General features: G+C 49.7%; 7 protein-coding genes across 8 annotated transcripts; 3 read left to right on the forward strand and 4 right to left on the reverse strand.

Moving 5' to 3' along the window:
• Nucleotides 1-78: 78 nt before the first annotated feature.
• On the reverse strand, nucleotides 79-1,986 carry TrAFT101_000242 (uncharacterized protein). The gene is made up of 5 exons (XM_024901282.2): nucleotides 1,719-1,986; nucleotides 1,610-1,661; nucleotides 1,453-1,547; nucleotides 660-1,400; nucleotides 79-601 (listed from the first exon to the last, which is right to left on the reverse strand). The coding sequence occupies exons 1-5, from the start codon at nucleotides 1,841-1,843 to the stop codon at nucleotides 424-426; spliced, it is 1,191 nt and encodes a 396-aa protein (XP_024755952.2). The 5' UTR covers nucleotides 1,844-1,986; the 3' UTR covers nucleotides 79-423.
• Nucleotides 1,987-2,247: 261 nt separating this feature from the next.
• TrAFT101_000243 (uncharacterized protein) lies at nucleotides 2,248-4,536 on the forward strand. Its single transcript, XM_024907080.2, has 9 exons — nucleotides 2,248-2,705; nucleotides 2,757-2,838; nucleotides 2,899-3,136; nucleotides 3,198-3,285; nucleotides 3,347-3,404; nucleotides 3,455-3,965; nucleotides 4,039-4,104; nucleotides 4,182-4,222; nucleotides 4,297-4,536. The coding sequence occupies exons 1-9, from the start codon at nucleotides 2,333-2,335 to the stop codon at nucleotides 4,310-4,312; spliced, it is 1,473 nt and encodes a 490-aa protein (XP_024755953.2). The 5' UTR covers nucleotides 2,248-2,332; the 3' UTR covers nucleotides 4,313-4,536.
• Nucleotides 4,537-5,425: 889 nt separating this feature from the next.
• TrAFT101_000244 (uncharacterized protein) lies at nucleotides 5,426-8,488 on the forward strand. Its single transcript, XM_024901297.2, has 6 exons — nucleotides 5,426-5,690; nucleotides 5,874-6,842; nucleotides 6,903-7,132; nucleotides 7,187-7,367; nucleotides 7,435-7,596; nucleotides 7,655-8,488. Exons 1-6 carry the CDS (start codon nucleotides 5,515-5,517, stop codon nucleotides 8,241-8,243), a joined length of 2,307 nt encoding a protein of 768 aa, XP_024755954.2. The 5' UTR covers nucleotides 5,426-5,514; the 3' UTR covers nucleotides 8,244-8,488.
• A 248-nt stretch (nucleotides 8,489-8,736) lies between these two features.
• TrAFT101_000245 (uncharacterized protein) lies at nucleotides 8,737-9,477 on the reverse strand (the record flags this gene model as incomplete). Its single annotated transcript, XM_066125954.1, has 3 exons — nucleotides 8,737-9,082; nucleotides 9,139-9,302; nucleotides 9,466-9,477. The coding sequence occupies 3 exons, from the start codon at nucleotides 9,475-9,477 to the stop codon at nucleotides 8,737-8,739; spliced, it is 522 nt and encodes a 173-aa protein (XP_065982051.1).
• A 104-nt stretch (nucleotides 9,478-9,581) lies between these two features.
• On the reverse strand, nucleotides 9,582-10,034 carry TrAFT101_000246 (uncharacterized protein; the record flags this gene model as incomplete). Its single annotated transcript, XM_066125955.1, has 2 exons — nucleotides 9,582-9,838; nucleotides 9,923-10,034. The coding sequence occupies 2 exons, from the start codon at nucleotides 10,032-10,034 to the stop codon at nucleotides 9,582-9,584; spliced, it is 369 nt and encodes a 122-aa protein (XP_065982052.1).
• A 449-nt stretch (nucleotides 10,035-10,483) lies between these two features.
• On the forward strand, nucleotides 10,484-13,035 carry TrAFT101_000247 (uncharacterized protein). 2 transcript variants are annotated; one of them, XM_024902138.2, is made up of 5 exons: nucleotides 10,484-10,843; nucleotides 11,007-11,334; nucleotides 11,413-11,913; nucleotides 11,991-12,490; nucleotides 12,553-13,035. In XM_024902138.2, exons 1-5 carry the CDS (start codon nucleotides 10,814-10,816, stop codon nucleotides 12,676-12,678), a joined length of 1,485 nt encoding a protein of 494 aa, XP_024755956.2. In that variant the 5' UTR covers nucleotides 10,484-10,813; the 3' UTR covers nucleotides 12,679-13,035. The 2 variants fall into 2 exon arrangements, with proteins under 2 accessions (XP_024755956.2, XP_065982053.1); XM_066125956.1 differs by lacking the exon at nucleotides 10,484-10,843 and having other exon boundaries at nucleotides 10,938-11,334.
• A 9-nt stretch (nucleotides 13,036-13,044) lies between these two features.
• On the reverse strand, nucleotides 13,045-16,999 carry TrAFT101_000248 (uncharacterized protein; the record flags this gene model as incomplete). The annotated part of the gene is made up of 3 exons (XM_066125957.1): nucleotides 15,013-16,999; nucleotides 14,662-14,902; nucleotides 13,045-14,585 (listed from the first exon to the last, which is right to left on the reverse strand). The coding sequence occupies exons 1-3, from the start codon at nucleotides 16,972-16,974 to the stop codon at nucleotides 13,045-13,047; spliced, it is 3,744 nt and encodes a 1,247-aa protein (XP_065982054.1). The 5' UTR covers nucleotides 16,975-16,999.
• Nucleotides 17,000-17,375: the final 376 nt, after the last annotated feature.

A 17,375-nucleotide genomic window follows, 5' to 3' on the forward strand; every position in this document is an offset into this window, starting at 1 on the left:
ATAATCGTCGCCTACAAATTATGGGTACACTTATTCTTAGCTGCGATCGGAATTAGGAGCCGAAATAGTCCACTTCTGTAGATGCGTATTAGCCGATTTCCTGACTCGGATGCCAACAGGCCATTTATTGGAATGAAGAACCTTGCGGGGAGGATCAATGATTGCCAAGAACAACAAGGGGGGACTCATGATGGTGTGAATCATTTGGAGGATATACGTAAAATCAACCGAAGTATCCCGGACGCGGAAATGGGGAGCGTCACACGGGCACTTGCATTCGGGCCTTTGGATAGTTTCACGTATAGGATTGCTGCTCTAAATTCTGTTGGGAAATAGTTGCGAGACTATGCTATTCAACGGACATATAGGCTATTAGAAGGAATTACTCTTCTGGAAAGGCAGGCTATATTCTACAGTATCTTGCTATACTCGAAGTACTACCTTTCTAGCCACCCTCTTCTCAAATAAGTCGAAGCCAGTTGCTGCTTCATCGAGTGGTAGTTCATGCGTGACATAATTTTTCAATGCCCCTTGGTTCTCCTTTAAACATTCCAGAGCATCTGGGAAGACTGTTCCCACTGGAACTCGACCAAAGTTCATCCTATATAGATTGTGAATAAGCAGCTGCCAGCTATGGAGATGTCAAAAATACAACTCACGTTATGTTTTTAAGATAGCATTCCAGACCAGTGAATGGTAAATCATCCTGATGGAAGCCAACGGATGATAGTATTCCACACGGACGTAGTAGCTCGAAAGCGGATTTGAGAGCGGCCGGATTGCCCACTACTTCGATGACAGCATCTGCTCCACGGCCTTGAGTCCGAGACATGACTTCTTCTAGAATGTTAAACCTGGAGAGGTTCAGAGGGACTGCCCCGATCTGAGCTGCTTCAGAAAGGCGGTCTTCCACGCTGTCGACTGCTAATACGGTCTTGATGCCTTTTGATAGAGCTGTGGTGATGGCACAAATCCCAACGGGGCCACAGCCAAGACAGACAACCACTGATGACCCTAATCGATCAAGAGGTGCATCTCCGTTTGTGTAATTATTCGTCTGACCGTTCATGAGGCCATTTGTGCTGCCATTCATGTGGCCATTGTGACCTTTAAAGCTTACCTTGGCTGTATGAGTATTACGGAAGCTGGTCAGCGGTGACTGGTGCTGGTTCAATAAGCCTTCCACAGCACGAGACGCTCCATAATACCCCGTTGGAAAGATGTCACACATCATGATAAGTAGAGACTCGTCCAGGTCTGATGGAACAAGATTGAGGGTGCCATCTGCAAAAGGCACTCTGACAAACTCAGCCTGTCCGCCGTCAAGCTTCTGAGTGCCAAATGCAACTCCTTCGGTGCATTTGTTTGTGAGGCCTTGTTTGCAGTACCAGCATTTCAGACTGTATCTTTGTTATTAGGTTTGTTATGGCTGATGAGACCTGAGTAACGTACCAAACGGGTGAGAATAAGGAGACGACTTCGTCACCAACGGCAAACTTATGCACGTCTGATCCTATCTGTTCTATAGTTCCGATGAATTCATGGCCCTGAATAAGCAAACTGCATTAGTGACTCTTCTGATTCGTGGATCTCCGCATATAATATTTACCATGATGTGGCCAGCCGCAGTCTTCTGAATGCCGCGGTACATGTGTAGTTCACTGGGGCCTGTTAGCAGATTTTCGAAACGAAGACAAGTCGTTCCTGCAGGAGTCTACCTTCCGCATATTCCAGCAAGTTTGACGCGGATTATGGCATCTGTAGGATCCCGAATGACAGGCTTGGGCCTCTTCTCGACGCCAACATCGAAGGGGCCACGAAAAACTACTGCTTTCATTGACATGATGGACTTGTAAAAATGATGTGCGAGTCCTGATTGGGACTTTTTTGTTTTTCAGAAATCTATATGTTGCCAAGGATCGCTATATACACAATGCTCGAGTTGTTTGAGCCGAGCATGCCAGCCTTTCGTCTTGACCTCAGTCAAGACATCAAGTTATCGTCAATCGAGCGTTCTGGAATGAACGCCTCTTCAATCAGAAGCCGAAATTGCAGTGCATTATTCATGTACGCAGGATTAAGCAAGTTCCCATGCCAAGGCATCATAGTAGGACTGCTACTTCGGCTTCTTTCAATCACCGAAAGAAGCCGTGCCCTTTGGCGCCAAAATTCCAGACTCTCTGGAATAGCTTCACGTAGTGGAACATTTTCGTCATCTGTTAAAGTAATGTTTCAGGATAGATAAAATAGTATAGATGAGAACTTGAACAAGTGAATTGATTGCGAGGTCGAGGATAACCCACGCTCGATACAATCTGTAACGCAAGGCATCATGAAGACTTTACTTGGCCAAGTGCCGTTTTCGTTTCACAAAGTTTATCTCAATGGAGAATACATAGAATCCAACTCCAAAGACTATTACTCGTTATTCAATCCAAAAGATGGCTCTCTGGTAGCAGAAAAAATACCAATTGCCGACCGCGTGGATGTCGACAACGCTGTAAAACACGCCGAGGCAGCATTTAATGGTCCATGGGCTTCTTTCAGTGCTGCACAGAGATCGGAATGCCTCAGAAAGCTAGCTGATCTGCTGGAAACGAGGCTGCATGATGTATTGCTTCTCGACTCTCTTACGACGGGGAATCCAGTGTCGCTGATACCGACAAGGGAAAAGAATTATATAAAGAATTGTCTTTTGTACTATGGTTAGCTTTGCTCTCTCTATACAATAAAGAAGACTGACTAACGTTGCATAGCTGGCTGGACCGACAAGTTGCGAGGTGACTATTTTCCCGCGGATGATGGAATCGTCAAACTCGTGCGACAAGAGCCTATAGGGTAAGTGGCCAACTTTATATCGTCAAATAATACCTACTTGTAATACTGACGGCGTTAAAGAGTATGCGCCGCCATCCTTCCATACAACTCACCCGTGGCATCCATATTCCTCAAAGCTGCCCCATGCCTGGCAACAGGCAACGTCCTCATTGTGAAGCCATCTGAAAAAGGCCCTCTGGGCTCTCTTGCAATCGCTCCTCTCTTTGAAGAAGCTGGTTTCCCTGGAGGCGTTTTCCAGGTTGTGTCGGGCGATGGTAGAACTGGTGGGTTGCTGGCTGAGCATATGCGTATACGAAAGGTGAGCTTCTTCTACCAAATCCGAAGCATTTACTTAGGCCGTCAGGACTGACAGTTACTAGATCAGCTTTACGGGCTCTGTTGCTACGGGAAAGAAGATTCAGATTGCAGCTGCGCAGAGTAACTTGAAGCGAGTGACTTTGGAGCTTGGTATGTATAATAAAGGCTCAGCTTTATGCATTGATGGATGGCAGCGCTAATACTTTTAAAGGAGGCAAGAATCCTGTGGTTGTATTTGAAGATGCTGATATCGACAACGCAGTCACTTGGTAAGCAGATGCTATTGGCTTGCCAAAGGACGTGGCTAACGCGGTATTAGGACTACGAATGGCATCTTAGCACGAACTGGCCAAGTATGTGTTGCTGCCTCTCGACTCTACGTCCATAGATCGATATCGGAAAAGTTCATCTCACAGTATGTCGAGAAAATGAAAGCTGCAAGTGCCGGCATAGGGGATCCTCAAGACCCAGACACAAAATACGGCCCTTTGGCCGATTCCCTAGCCTTTGAAAAGGTTCGTGCCATGATTGCTCGCGCAAGAGAAGAAGCAGAGCTCGTCGTGGGAGGCAACCAAATCGGCACTAAAGGCAGTTTCATGGAACCAACCGTGTTTGTGAACCCAAAGGCGGACGCGGAGATTTACAAGAGCGAGGTTTTTGGTCCTGTAGCTGTCATCAAGACATTTGATACCGAGGCAGAAGTGATTCAAGCCGCAAACGATACAGAGTACGGCCTGATGGCAGGTGTTTTCACACGAGATATTACTCGTGCGTTGAGAGTCTCAGCTCGGATTGACTCTGGCGTCGTGGGGGTCAACTGTGTGAGCATGGTATGTTTGTTGATGGCCTATGCCGATCTTATACGTGTTATGATCTAGTATGAAACTAATAGTGACGTGACAGATGAGTGTCCAAGCTCCCTTTGGAGGCAAAAAGGCGTCAGGAATTGGAAGAGAGTTTGGGGAATACGTGAGCTTTATGCCATTTTTCTTTCTTTCTATTCTTTCTTTGATGAATCATATGCGCTGACTTCATTATGACTGTAGGCGTTGCGAGCGTTTACTGAGCCAAAGACTATTTTGATCAAGTAAGTCCATCTCCAAATTCCTATTCTTCCCACCCCATTTACATAAAGGGCTTGTATAGCTGATGGAAGAATAGCATGAATTTGCCATAGATCATCTCATCTCCGCGGAAGCAACAATAAAGTGATGCTTTGAGTGCTGACGATGCATGAATGGCTGGCTGTCAAGGCTTGTTCGGAAAACCTTATCTACATAGCCGCCGAAATAGGACCTGTCGATGTGATAGAGTTCGAATCTAGATCTTGCGTCAACAATAGGCAATAGATAGAGTTGATCAAATCACATTGTGCTGATTGAACTTAAAAAGGAATCCCCCCACGAATGACTTCAAAGAGGAGATGAGCCTCTTTCAAGCTTCTTTAAGCTGTGCCCGGATTAGTTCCCTATTCTGCAACAAACTCATAGCTGAGCTAGTCGCCACAACGGGAGCTATGGCCAATTATAGATGTCTTGCTTGTCTCCAGTCTTGACAGCTACATGCTTACAGTCCAAGAGGTTGACAAATGGAATCCGAGAAGGAACATTTCCTCCGTAAGCCACTGCATAATGAAGCTTTATGGTTGCAATTAAGCTGTCGGATGCCAGCCAAGCCGGCCGGCTCTCGATCGATACCCGGCACAGTTCCAGCTGCTCGGAGAGGAGGTGTTGTGAGATCGACCACGTGTCCATCAAATTTCTTTCTCTTAGTTCGTGTAAACTTAGTGCTGTAGAAGTCCATCCAATTTCCCCCGTCTTAGTTCGCATAAACTAGTGGAGAGCAGCATCGTCAAAGTGGACGCCGGTGCAGCAAAGCTGGGCAACCCCGGGCTTTTGCAACGTGCCTGCCACATGCTAGACGACCACGGAATGCTCCCCTATACCCAAGGTTGAGCTGGCTGGCAACAGGGATATCAACAGATGAAAATGGCCATCCGCGGTGGAGATTGCTTCGGAGGCCAGCTCTTAGTGGAGGGACCGATCGGCAATCGTCCGCCCGAAGAAGCCGAGGCTAGACAGGGATTTGGCCAAGCCATGGCTTCTGCGAACAGCTAGTTTGCGGGGGGGCTGGAAACTTGAATTGCGGCCTATTCTGCTTAAAGTCTAGCAGAGAAGATGGCTGAGAGTCCGCTAGAAAGCGGGGAGATGAGACACGGTGAAACCAGCTGCAGGCGAGTCTTGACTGCTGTGTATGGGAGCTGACTGACCGAAGCAGGAGGAAGAAAAGGAAAAAAAAAAAAAAAACGGGACAATAAAATACTGGGCACGCCCTGTTGCCCCGGCATCTTAGCCGCCATGTAAGCAAATCTCAAACATCATGGAGAGCCCGGAGGACCACCAGAGACACCGGCAACGCGGGAAAGACAGAACTCGAGTGGCATGCCGCCGGTGCAACTCGAAAAAGGTCAAGTGTGATGCGGCACCTGGAGTTGCTTGTTCTGGATGCCGGGTTGCGCGCGCGGAATGCGTTCTAATCGACTCGAAGCGTGGACGGTGAGTTGCAGCGAGCGGCTTGAATTGTTGGGTCTGCTGTGGACACACACACATAACACACACTCACTATGGGGGTTTAGCAGACAGATAACAAACAAAGCAGGCAACTCGTCGTTGGCTATGCGGGCCAGTGCGAGTTGTGAGGAGCAAGGAGTTGAAGCAAGGCTAACCAGTTGATTGCAGCTACATTCGCCGAAAGAAATCTTCAGCTGAGAGAGAGTCTCAGCAACAGCAGCAACAACTGCCTCAACTCAATCAACAACTGCCTCCTCCTCCTCATCGCCAGTCGCAGCAAAAGACCCCGGCTTCTTCATCTGATGAATCTCCCCCGCGGGATCCATTGTCCATTTCCGTCACATCTCAGAAACCAAAGGCAGAGACTCGCCCATCACAGCAACCTCTCGCGTCCAACGTGGAGCCCGTAGACGGCCAGCTCTTTCGCGGCCTATCGCGATCCTTTGAGCGTCGCGCACCCACCGACTCCAGCGCGCTGTTCTATCTGCACATTGCCGACCAGAGCGTGCGGCCGACGCAGCAGCCCATCAGCGATGCCATCAGCACGTTTTACGCCGGAGACTCGTTCAGCCTCACTTATGCCATTCACGATGTTCTCGCGCCGTTTTTGAGTGATCGGAGCAACTACCAGAAGCGGCTTCACTTCCCCATCGCCGAGGGCTTTGATCCCTCTGACCAGGGACGCGAGAACATTGTGAATGCCCAGATATCCCTGCTGCGTGAGAGGAACCTCTACTATCGGCTGAGCCAAGATGCCCTGGAAAGGATGCTGGACGTCTACTTCCGGTGGTTCCATCCCGCGTTTCCCCTCGTCAACCAGACCAATTTCATCGAAAAGTGCCACCGCAATCAGATGTCGCTGCTTGTGTTGAACGGCATGTTACTGGTGGCAGCAATCATGTGCGACCCAGCCGATATCGCCATGACGGGATGTGAAAGCAGAGCCCACGCTCGGTCCGTCTTTTATCGCCAAGCCAAAGCTCTATACGATGCAGAACTGGATCCTGACAAGGTCAACAACGTAACTGCTGTATTTTTCATCAGCTTCTGGTGGGGAGGGTCCAACGACGAGAAGGATTCGTGGCATTGGCTGGGCGTTGCCGTGAGTCTGGCTCAGAGCCTGGGGATGCATAGATCGTGAGTCATGTTAGTAACGAGTGTGAAAAGGACAAGACAGCTTACAGCAGCATTTGACAGGACGGCCAAGTCACACATGAGCGATGAAAAGTCGAGGCACTGGAGACGCATCTGGTGGTGTATCCGGATCCGAGACACAATCGCAAGTGGTTCAACAGGCCGGCCACTGCATATTTCTCATCGGGATTGCGACGTAGAGCCCCTTGAGCCCAGCGACATGGATGACGACAACCATTTGGGCGATGAGGAAGCACTGTATGCCTGTCAGATGGCGCGTCTGTCGATAATATGTAAGTACTGGACCTGGAAGTCATTGGTGTATCAAAGCTAATCGTGAACTGCAGTCGGGAGGATTGTCAAGATGAGATACGCCGCAATCCAGTCAACGAGTCTGAACCAAAAGGACCAAATGGAAAAGGACTTGGAGAATTTCAGGATACAGGTTCCAGCCGCGTTACAATACCGAGGGATCAATCCCGAAACGGGCCAAGGATTGTGGTCTGCCATGATCCTCATGGCTTACAAGTATGCCGGATGGAGTTCTCTAAAACGTCTCATGGAGATGTGCTGACATATGTCTCTTCCATTACAGCTATAGCGTTATTCTTCTCTACCGACCTACTAGCACGGGGAATGACGCCGTTTCAAACTTCTGGGGGGACCGACCGAAAGCTGTGGCTGCCGCCAACGAGATTACGAGAGTCATGGAGGATGTTCTTTCGACTTCCTTTGTGCGGCTCAGCCAAATCCACACGTTAGTATCTCTCTTTCCCTTCCATTCATCTTGACAGAGAAGCCAACAAGAACAATAGCATCCCAGCTCTCTTTAACTCCCTATCCATGCACGTCTTCTCGCTATGTACATCCGGAAACGTTGGCAGAGAACTCGCCGAGAACCGCGCACGCACATGCATGCTGGGCCTAAACTGCCTTCAGGAATCATGGCCCGTCAGCGGGTGGATTCTCAAGCTCTTCGTCGACATCATCGAGAGACTCCGCAGAATGCTCACAAACAGGAGCAAGTCTGGCGAACTGAGCAGGGTGACGGCGAGCCCTGCTCCAGGCTATTTACCGCCGCAACAGCCACGACAGGAAACGCCCCATGGCTCGCAGAACCCCCAGCTCGCAACTATGGAAGGCATCGGCGATCAGACACCGCTCGACATGGCGGCAAACCCCATGGATCCGCTCATGAAGCCGCCTTTAGAAATTCCGACGGGGGGTATTCCCGTCTACCCAAACGAATTTGCCCCATACAGCACTACGAATGCTGGCTTATTTCCAAACTTATTTGTGCTGGATGATCTCTTTGCCAATCTAGATGCGGGCCAAGTCAGCTTTTTTGATTCATTAGAAGTGCCCAACTACGACAATGTTGATGTCATACCGTATCAGGGCTGAGGTGTTTGGCTTGTTATTCTCATGACTGCTACGACTTGTTATACAGATACCAATGTGTATATATCTCTGCTTCCTGTCGTTATAATTAGAAATAGCCGTCCCCCTGTTTTAGTCCATAGATTGTATCATCCAAGAGTCCCGATACGGCAACGCTTTCATGAATATGCCCAATCAAGTAATAGAGACTCCCGCGACTTGCTGCTTGGAGAATAGCCAAGCTTGTGACCCTGGCCTGTCAAACTGGCATCCTTGCATTAATATTAGTGAACCACCCACAAAACGCCCGCAACAATGCAGGTTATACCAGATCCATAATATTGGTGTAGCAGACTATTGGTCCATGTCCATGTAAATGAACATTATACTTTGTAGTGTCGTTATATAAGGTAGATAGAAATAAGGAAGTGATTGCATTTATAGCTATACATGTACTAGCTACCGCTTCGCCAGACGATACATCTACACATCTTGATACAAGAAAGAAAGAAAGAAACTAGAATATCGCAATCACATTTGGAGGAGTACCAACCCCGCCAATAACATGCAGAGGAGCACTGGTGAGGAAAAACGACCATTTCTTAAGATCCGCACAAACCTCACTCAGCTGCTCCAGATTCCACATCTCCCCTATCGGCGTCCCCCACTGGCAAAGCAGCCACTCGTGGAGACAGCACTCCTTTGGATACGGCCAAGCTTCCCACCCCATTGTGTCTCCGGCAACAGCCGAGAAGTGCTTGGAGTAGAGCCAGCGGACGGTATCCATGTTGCTCTCTACGCCAATCAGGGACAGGACCTTTTCGGGCTTTGTGCCCTTGATTCTGGTGGGTTTATCTGCGAGACTGAATGACAGTTAGTGTACGATAGAAGGTAAGTCATGCTCTTGGCAAATACTTACTCGTGCCAGCGGACAAAGCCAGTTCGGACAATGAGAATGTCTCCCTGTCGACACTCGGTGCCTTGAAACTTCAAGACCTCTTCTAATTCGGACGCTGGGATCGAGTAGGTCGATATGGCAGACGGCGCCTCTTTGCCCGGATTGCAATGCTCCCACCAGCGCAGCTGTGTCTTGATTAGTCCTGTACCTGTGTTTTATAATCGTATAATGTGGTTGGCCATACCCAGTCAACAAGAATACCTCTGCCGACTATTCCACCTTTCTCGCAGACATCTGTTTCATTTCTGTGAGCTTCACGTGTGACAAAGAGGACAGAACAGCGCTTACTGTGCAGGCCATTTCGGGGTGACTGCAAGGCCTCTTTGATGGACAGCCCATTATAAAACAGGCCCTGGGACTGTATACTCCACTGCACCACAATGTCTCAGCACACATTTTCTCATTCATACAAATAGGGCCATGAAAGGACTTGCATGCTTCAGGCTGTCCCACTGCGAGCTCGTCTGGGTGTTAATCTTGATCTCGTCATCCAGCCCAATGAAGCCCTCCTTTTCCATCTGCTTCACATTATGCTCAAGAGGAATGCGACCAAAGCCCGGAAACTCGACATTGTTCATGGGCCAGTCAAGCTGGACATGCCGCCCGGTCTGAATCTCAAGCGCAGCCTGCTTGACAGTCTCAGCGTTCAAAAGGTTGATGGCTAGAACACGAAAACAATAGGCATTGCTTGTTAGCTGCAGTAGCTATAGCTCCGCCGACAGAGTTAATGACAGGAGAAACTCACTTCCAAGCTCATCCTTTTCGGTTCCTCGGTCAAAGAACCCCCACAGACAGCCCTGAGGCTGGCCCGGCACAGACGGCAATTGGTCGAATTCGGGAAACTCGTATGTGGCCATTGTTTAGCCAATCTATTGTACTTTTTGCTTTAGGGGGTTTTAGTGGCGGGTGGCCAAAAAAGCAGAGGTTGCTCAATGAGTTTTAGTGGGAAACACAGATGCGATTCCGGACGAGGGGTGGAAGAATATTGGTTTCCATCTGCGCCTATAAAACAACGAAGGAAGGGCGTTAGAAGCCGGCGCTACACCCGCGTTGTCTTCCCCTGTTTGACACACTAAAATCACTAAAATCTAGAATTTCAACTGGCGTTTGCGGGGTAAGAATTGCCGTGGGTCATAAACTGGGGTTGTTAGAACATAGTATGGGCTATGGAGATGGAGAGCTCAACTCCGGGCCTAAGGAAATAAAAAACAAGAGAGAGAGAGACACATAAACTGCGAAACTGTTGAGATTAAGACGCCGAGGCAGGGAGTTTCGGCTTCTTATCCGACACATATGCTCGAATTCTAATTCAGACTCCAAAGTGGCTTCACTGTTCTCTGTTCTTTTAGCTTCATCGCCCTGTTGTTTGATGGCTTTTTGCTAGCCCTGCCGTGGCTTCAGCTGGCCAAGTCTGGAGAAGCCAGCTTCATTCGATTGGCCGCCCGTACGAACTAAAGTTTTGGTGTTTTGTTGCTCTTTTTTTTTTTAAATCTCGACGATCTCCCGAGTTTGACAGGTGTTTTAGTTTCTCCAAGTGAAACTCAACTTTCTGAGTTATTGTTGTCGTTGTTTTCAATTTTGTTTCTCATCTCGTCGCATCAGTCAGTTGGATTGATTGATTTCGGAAAAAAAAAAAATGATTTCGCCTGCCGTGTATCGGGTGCTGGTGAGTTTTCACGAAATCATAAATGCAACCCTCCGAAACTCAGATCTTCACACATCACATGTCAAAACCTCCTCCACAACACACAACACACAACACACAACACACAACACCATTGACAAACAAACAAAAGCAATCATGGACAAATTGCTAATCTCTCTGGCAGATCGTGGGCTTCGTTGCCCTCGGCAGCATGACCTATGGCTACTGCTCCAGCATCATCGCCACCACGCTGGGCCAGCCGTCCTTCATCGCCTACTTTGGCCTTGATACGCGGTCCAACGCCACGCAGCTGATAGGCGCCATCAACGGACTCTTCCAGGCCGGCGGCCTTGTTGGCTGCCTGTCGTGCGTCAAATCCGCAGACGTGCTTGGGCGAAAGCGCGCCATCTTCCTCACGGCTCTTGTTGCGCTCATTGGAGGGGCGCTGCAGGCCGGAAGCGTCAACATCGCCATGTATCTCGTCTTTCGATTCGTCACTGGTCTGGGAATAGGTTCGTGATGTCTTCCTCTTCCTCTGCTTCTGCTTCTTCTTCTTATTATACAAACAACTGTGCTGACATCGCCAACAGGCTCCATCGTCGTGCTCATCCCGCTCTACCAGTCCGAAATCGCCCCCCCTCGCATCCGCGGCCTCCTCGTCGGCATCCACGGAATCATGATCTGCATCGGCTACTCCGTCGCCAGCTGGGTCGGCCTCGCATTCTACTTTGTCAACGCCTCCGGCGCTCAATGGCGTCTGCCGCTGGCCATCCAGTGCTTCCCGCCCCTGATTCTCGCCATCGGCATCCCGTTTCTTCCAGAGTCGCCTCGATGGCTTCTCAACCAGGATCGTCCCGAGGAGGCTCTCAAGGCGTTTGAAGCGGTGCGAGCAGAGTCTGATGATTCGATGCTCAACGACAGGACGGCTATTCTCGAGGAGTTCAACATGCTCAAGGGTCTTATCCAGCACGAGAAGATGACCAAACATCGCTTTGTCGATCTCTTTACTTCGCCGGGCATGCGCAAGAGATGTTTTCTTGGATTTCTCGTCATGTTTGGCTGCCAGGGAACCGGAACACTGGTGATTAACAGTAAGTTGCATCTCACAAGATCACAAGAAGGCACGAGTAGAAAACAGAATAACTGTCTAACGTGGCTTGCGCTCTAGACTATGGCCCAACGCTGTACAAAGCTCTCGGCTTCACAACCGTCAGCCAGCTCCTGATCCAAAGCGGCTGGGTCAGCGTCTGCCCCTTTGGAAACGCCATCAACTCCGTCCTTGTTGATCGCGTCGGCCGAATTCGTCTCCTGGTCATCGGTTTCGCCGGCGTCGTCACGGCTCTCATCGGCGAATGCATTTCCGTCAGTGTCTTTCAGCGCACACAGTCCCGTGGCGTGGCCGGAGCAGCAGTCTTCTTCCTCTTCTGGCACATGATTTGCTTCTCTTCAACATGTGATGCCACGTCCTATATCTATGCGTCCGAGATCTTTCCAACTCCTCTGCGCGCAAAGGGCCTTGCCGTGTCTGTTTCAGGACTCTTTGTTGCAACCATTATCTTCCTCCAAGTTGCACCGACTGCTTTTGCAGCCATTGGATGGAAGTACTATCTGGTCTTCCTTTGCCTCACCGCTGTGATTGGGGTCATCATATACTTTTATTATCCCGAAGTAAGATCGAGAATTTATTTTTCGTTCTATGAAATTGACGCTAACTACTTGTTCTCACCTAGACAAACCAACTTTCTCTTGAACAAATCGGCGAACTATTTGGGGACAAGGTTGAAAGGGCAAACACAGACGAAAAGACAGACGAAACTAGAAGCACCACTGTTGAGGACGTTTCTGACACAGTTTGATGTTGGCGTAAAGATTGCAATTTCTACTCTTGATGTTTACACATTATGTTACTTAGCGCGGTCGAAAAGCTATGTTTGTATCCCTGTGAGATGCTGAATGGCAGTAAAAGACGCAATTGGTTTTGTTAAAAAATGACTGTGCTACGACCATGATTCATAAATGAATGAGACGCTAAATGAAAGAAGCAGATACGAGCAGAAAACTCTAAATGAAAGAAACAGATTAGAGCAGAAAACGCTAAATGAAAGAAAGAGAGACTCCATTTACTCGCGACAAGTCTCTTCACCAGCGCTGAAATGAAAGACTGTTCTATCAACTCCAATTTGAACGCCATGCTCCATCACATACGCCGCCAATGACTCATTCTAAGTTTTCTCATTTGAAGACGACGAAGATTTGGCAGTGCCAAATAGCGATGACTGAGGCGGCGGTGCAGCAGCCGATCCAACCAAGCCATCATTCGACGGTGTCTTGGACGGCGTAGAATTCGATGATTCCGACGTCGTTTCTGAAGTCGTTTCTGTCGTCTTTGTTGTTGTCGTAGTCGTAGTCGTCGTCGATGTTGTGGTTGTGCCAAACAGGGACGGCTTGGCAGCCGGAGCCTGTGAAGATGTTGTTACTCCAGCAAACAGGGACGGCTTAGGAGCGGGAGATTGCAAAGACGTTGTAGCTGCTCCAAAAAGAGACGTTTTAGGAGCAGGAGCTGATGAATCAGCCTTTGAGCCAAAAAGGGATGGTATATAAGCAGTATCTTGTGAAGATATCTTGGCTGCACCAAAAAGAGACGGCTTAGGAACAGGATCCTGCGAAGCGGTTGTGGCTGCACCAAAAAGGGATGGTTTGGGAGCAGGAGCCTGTGAAGATGTTGTTACTCCAGCAAACAGGGACGGCTTAGGAGCAGAGGCTTGAGAAGTTGTTGTGGCTGCACTAAACAGAGACGGCTTAGGAGCAGGGGACTGCGAAGAAGTCGTGGCCGCGCCAAATAGCGGGGATGGTTTAGGAGCAGAAGTCTGAGAAGTTGTTGCTGTGGATGCACCAAATAGGGGAGATGGTTTAGGAGAAGGTGTCAGTGAAGATGCTGTAGTTGTGCTAAACAGGGATGTTTTAGGAGCAGAAGTCTGAGAAGTTGTTGCTGTGGATGCACCAAATAGGGGGGACGGTTTAGGAGCTGGAGTCTGTGAAGATGCAGCAGTTGTACTAAAAAGAGATGGTTTAGGAGCAGAAGTTTGAGAAGTTGTTGTTGCCGCACCAAATAGTGTCGATTTGGGAGCAGGAGTCGGTGAAGAGGACGCTGTATTGGTACCAAAAAGAGATTGTGCAGGAACAGAAGCTTTAGAAGTCGTTGCTATTGCTGCAGCAAAAAGGGACGTTGTAGGAACAGTGTCCTGCGAAGATGCTGTAGTCGTACCAAAAATTGATGTTTTAGGGGCAGGAGTCTGCGAAGTTGTCGTGGCGGCGCCAAACAGGGGCGGCTTAGGGACGGGAGCCTGCGAAGATGTTGCCGCCGAGCCAAATGCCGTAACGGGAGCGACAGATGCCGTAGTAGATCCGGATACAGGACCAACAGCCGGCTTTGGAGGACTCTGAGAACCAAACACAGGCTTCACATCTGCAGTTGTAGTAGTAGAACCGGTACCAGGAACCGAGTTGCTGCCAGAAGCCTTCTTCTCTTCGCTGCCAGAAGAGGAAGAAGTTGGATCTTGCTTCAGGAGCGTTGTGAAATCGACACTCGTCTGGGCGACTTGGGCAAACGGCGACTCTGACAGTGTAGTCTTTGCATATTCCGTAAAGGGGGGTAGCTTCACTCGATATTTGGTCTTTTTGATGGCTCTACTTGGGAATGGATTCGGTGGCGTTGTGGGAGCTCGCGTTGGAGATGTGAGCTCAGGAAAGGTTTCTGCCGGTTCTATACGCTTGGTGTTAGAGAGGCCCATTGATGGCAGTCAAAACAGGAACCGAAGTGTGTTTTGTATGGCATGTACCTGAAAAGTTTCTCGGCCTTGAGCGGCGGCACTCTTGCAGTCCGAGTGTCAGCTTGACAATATCATCCGCCAGCTCGATCCGCTCCTCCTTCGTTTTGCCAGACTCTTCAGCAACGCTTCTTAGTATGTCGTCGCTCATTTGCGTTACAATTTTTGTGGAGAAGATGTCGGGCAGGTCGGAAACAAGGCAGTTTTCGATGACGAGGTGGATGACGTTGTCTGTGAATGTTTTCAGGCTCGCCTGTATCGGGACTGTGTTAGCATCTTGACACCCCTGGGAAACTAGACGTGGTATAAAAGGCAGAAACAAGAAAAAGAGCATTTAAAAAGACTAGAAAAGTTCGCTCTTACCTCGTAATGCGTCAACATCATGTCAATAACGACATCCGTCCCAAAGTCGCTGCTTAGAGTCATGCCATTCGCTTCAACCACAATATTGCGAACATCTTCATACTTCAAGAGCCTATACGACGTCGTGTTGTATGTAACAGAGTTCTGATTCTCCTTCAGGAGATCAGCAATCTGAGTTGCGATACGGGTAAGCTTGCGCTTCGAGAGCCCCGTTCGAAACTCCAAATCAAGCGGAAGGCCGTGCCCTGAGGTGTAGGGACGCAAAATCTCGTCCAGTTTGCTCTTCAGCGTCTCAGTAGTGGTTTCAAAAGTAGGGTCGACGTATTCGGCCAGGATTGCGTCTCGAGTTCTCTTGTCGTCTTCCAAGATGTAGTCAAACAAGTGGTAGACAAATAGCCTTGTTCTCTCGACAACAATGTCGACATGGCGTTCGGCAATACGCCGCCACGGCTCGGATAGATCACGGAAAAGCTGCATAATGAGATCGCTATTTGGCAGCCCGGGAAATTCAACGCCTTGGCTGCCCGACGCTATTCGCTCGATTCTGGAGTTGACCGTGGCCTCGGACTTTGGCGTCGGGTCTGGGAAGTCGTACAACTCGAGGAAAGGCTGGAGATAGTCTGGAGCCTCAGCCTCGGCCATGTAACTGGCAAGTTGCTCTTCTGCGCTCACGCCGCTGCCGGTTTGCTGTTGATCTTGCTCCCACTCGATTTTGTACCTGGCCCCTTTGCGCTTCATGGTGAGATCAAAGGCTCGATTCAAGTTTCGAAGCAGGGCCCTCAGTTTCCTGAACTTGATCTTGCTCGTCTCCTGGACGGTTGCACTGGCAAAGAATGGATCGTTGTATCGTCCCTCGACGGCATGCTCTGCCAGTCTGTGGAAGGTTGCCGATACGCGGAGCAAGTACTCTCGCATTTCGTTGGTGTTTGTCCTGGAGGCTCCTATGGCTTTGAGGCGCGCCTGGCGAGTCTGTAGCTCGTACTCGACTTCTTCGATGAGATCTGGCAGTTTGCTTTTGATGTGCCTGAGAAGAGTTTCCGCCACATTCTTTCGGAGGCTGTCGACGCCTATTCTGCTTGAAGGAAGCCTCCACCACTTCCCCGTCCCTGTTGTGAGAAAAAGATCTTCGTCAGAGTCTCTCTCGTCAAAGTCAACTTCTGGCTGCTTGGGCCCACGATTTCGCAAAACATGCCAACCCAGCGGCAGGTGGTGGTTGGTTTCCAGTCCCCTCGCAAGCCTGAGGTATTGATCTTCTATATTCGCGCTTGGGCAAAGATCAGGCTTGGTGATGACTCCAATGGTGCGCTCTCCGTCTGGGTCGAATCTGGCAGCCCTGTTCAAGACGGCGTGTGCGGATAGAGGGACGTCTGCTGATACAACAGTGAGGATGATGCTGTCTGGCCGCCTCATGTAGCTGTCGACCAAGTCGTCGACAACCGGCTTCCAGTCACGGAGCTGCGATGAGAAGCCGGGGTGGAAGACGCCGGGCAAGTCGACCAGCGTCACTGAAGGCACGTCTGGGCCTTCGATTTCCACGAGCAGCACGTCTCTGGAGAAGCCGGTCGTCTTTCCATCCTCGAGGCCCATGTGCTCCTTTGCCCTGTTGATGATGGCCGGCAGCTCGCTCCGGGGAAAGCCGGTCTGGCTGAATGGCTCGCGAGTCCGCGAAAAGCTTCTGCCACCGACATCCAGCGATTTGGTGTCGAACAAGATCTCCAAGTAGGTGCGCTCTCTCGGCGCTCTCCGCAGCACCAGCTCGATGGGAAACCGCGTGCAGACGCCATCGCCGATGGGCAGGTGGACGCGCGAGATGGCCTCGAGGACGGAGCTTTTGCCGCAGCCCTGGTCTCCAACGACGATGATTTGGGGCGTGTTGACAAAGAGGACGCACAGGTCGTCGAGGCTCGTGATGGTGTCCAAGAGGCGTCTCGTCTCTTCGCGGTCCAGCTGCTCGGGAGCCATGGCTGATTTGGCTGGACTCGTAGTTGAAAGAGGAGAAAAGAAAAGAGAAGAGAAAAGAAAAAGACACGAAAACAAAACAACAGGCAGAATCACCTTCAACAACACAACCAACAACAAAGAGCAGCGTCGCATGCATGCAATACTGAAACGGCTAGGCATCCCCCACCAGCTTTCAGCTGAAGGATCAAAGCAAACCAGAAGCGGCGGTTAAGCGCCCACATCAGCTGTTTGGTTGAAGAAGCGGCCGACCAGGATTCGGATCCTTCAGTGCGCCTGACAGGCATGCAGAGAGTAATTATGGAGAGAGATGGTGACATCTTTTGGGGGGCGGAAAAAAAAAAGAATAAAAGAAATAGAAAATATTGTTTTTTTATACATGAATTTTAGATTGCACTTGATCA

Source organism: Trichoderma asperellum, chromosome 1 (genome assembly GCF_020647865.1).
Source record: "Trichoderma asperellum chromosome 1, complete sequence".
Lineage (NCBI taxonomy): Eukaryota > Fungi > Ascomycota > Sordariomycetes > Hypocreales > Hypocreaceae > Trichoderma > Trichoderma asperellum.

Coding starts and splice junctions, on each gene's coding strand:
- TrAFT101_000242 (XM_024901282.2), bottom strand. CDS start 1,843: ATGTCAATGAAAGCAGTAGTTTTTCGTGGCCCCTTCGATGTTGGCGTC. Junction 1,548..1,609: donor CTGCGGCTGGCCACATCATG/GTAAATATTATA, acceptor TTGCTTATTCAG/GGCCATGAATTCATCGGAAC. Junction 602..659: donor TGCTATCTTAAAAACATAAC/GTGAGTTGTATT, acceptor CAATCTATATAG/GATGAACTTTGGTCGAGTTC.
- TrAFT101_000243 (XM_024907080.2), top strand. CDS start 2,333: ATGAAGACTTTACTTGGCCAAGTGCCGTTTTCGTTTCACAAAGTTTAT. Junction 3,137..3,197: donor AGCATATGCGTATACGAAAG/GTGAGCTTCTTC, acceptor GACAGTTACTAG/ATCAGCTTTACGGGCTCTGT. Junction 4,105..4,181: donor GAAGAGAGTTTGGGGAATAC/GTGAGCTTTATG, acceptor TTATGACTGTAG/GCGTTGCGAGCGTTTACTGA.
- TrAFT101_000244 (XM_024901297.2), top strand. CDS start 5,515: ATGGAGAGCCCGGAGGACCACCAGAGACACCGGCAACGCGGGAAAGAC. Junction 6,843..6,902: donor AGCCTGGGGATGCATAGATC/GTGAGTCATGTT, acceptor AGCATTTGACAG/GACGGCCAAGTCACACATGA. Junction 7,597..7,654: donor CGGCTCAGCCAAATCCACAC/GTTAGTATCTCT, acceptor CAAGAACAATAG/CATCCCAGCTCTCTTTAACT.
- TrAFT101_000247 (XM_024902138.2), top strand. CDS start 10,814: ATGATTTCGCCTGCCGTGTATCGGGTGCTG. Junction 11,335..11,412: donor CGTCACTGGTCTGGGAATAG/GTTCGTGATGTC, acceptor CATCGCCAACAG/GCTCCATCGTCGTGCTCATC. Junction 12,491..12,552: donor TATACTTTTATTATCCCGAA/GTAAGATCGAGA, acceptor GTTCTCACCTAG/ACAAACCAACTTTCTCTTGA.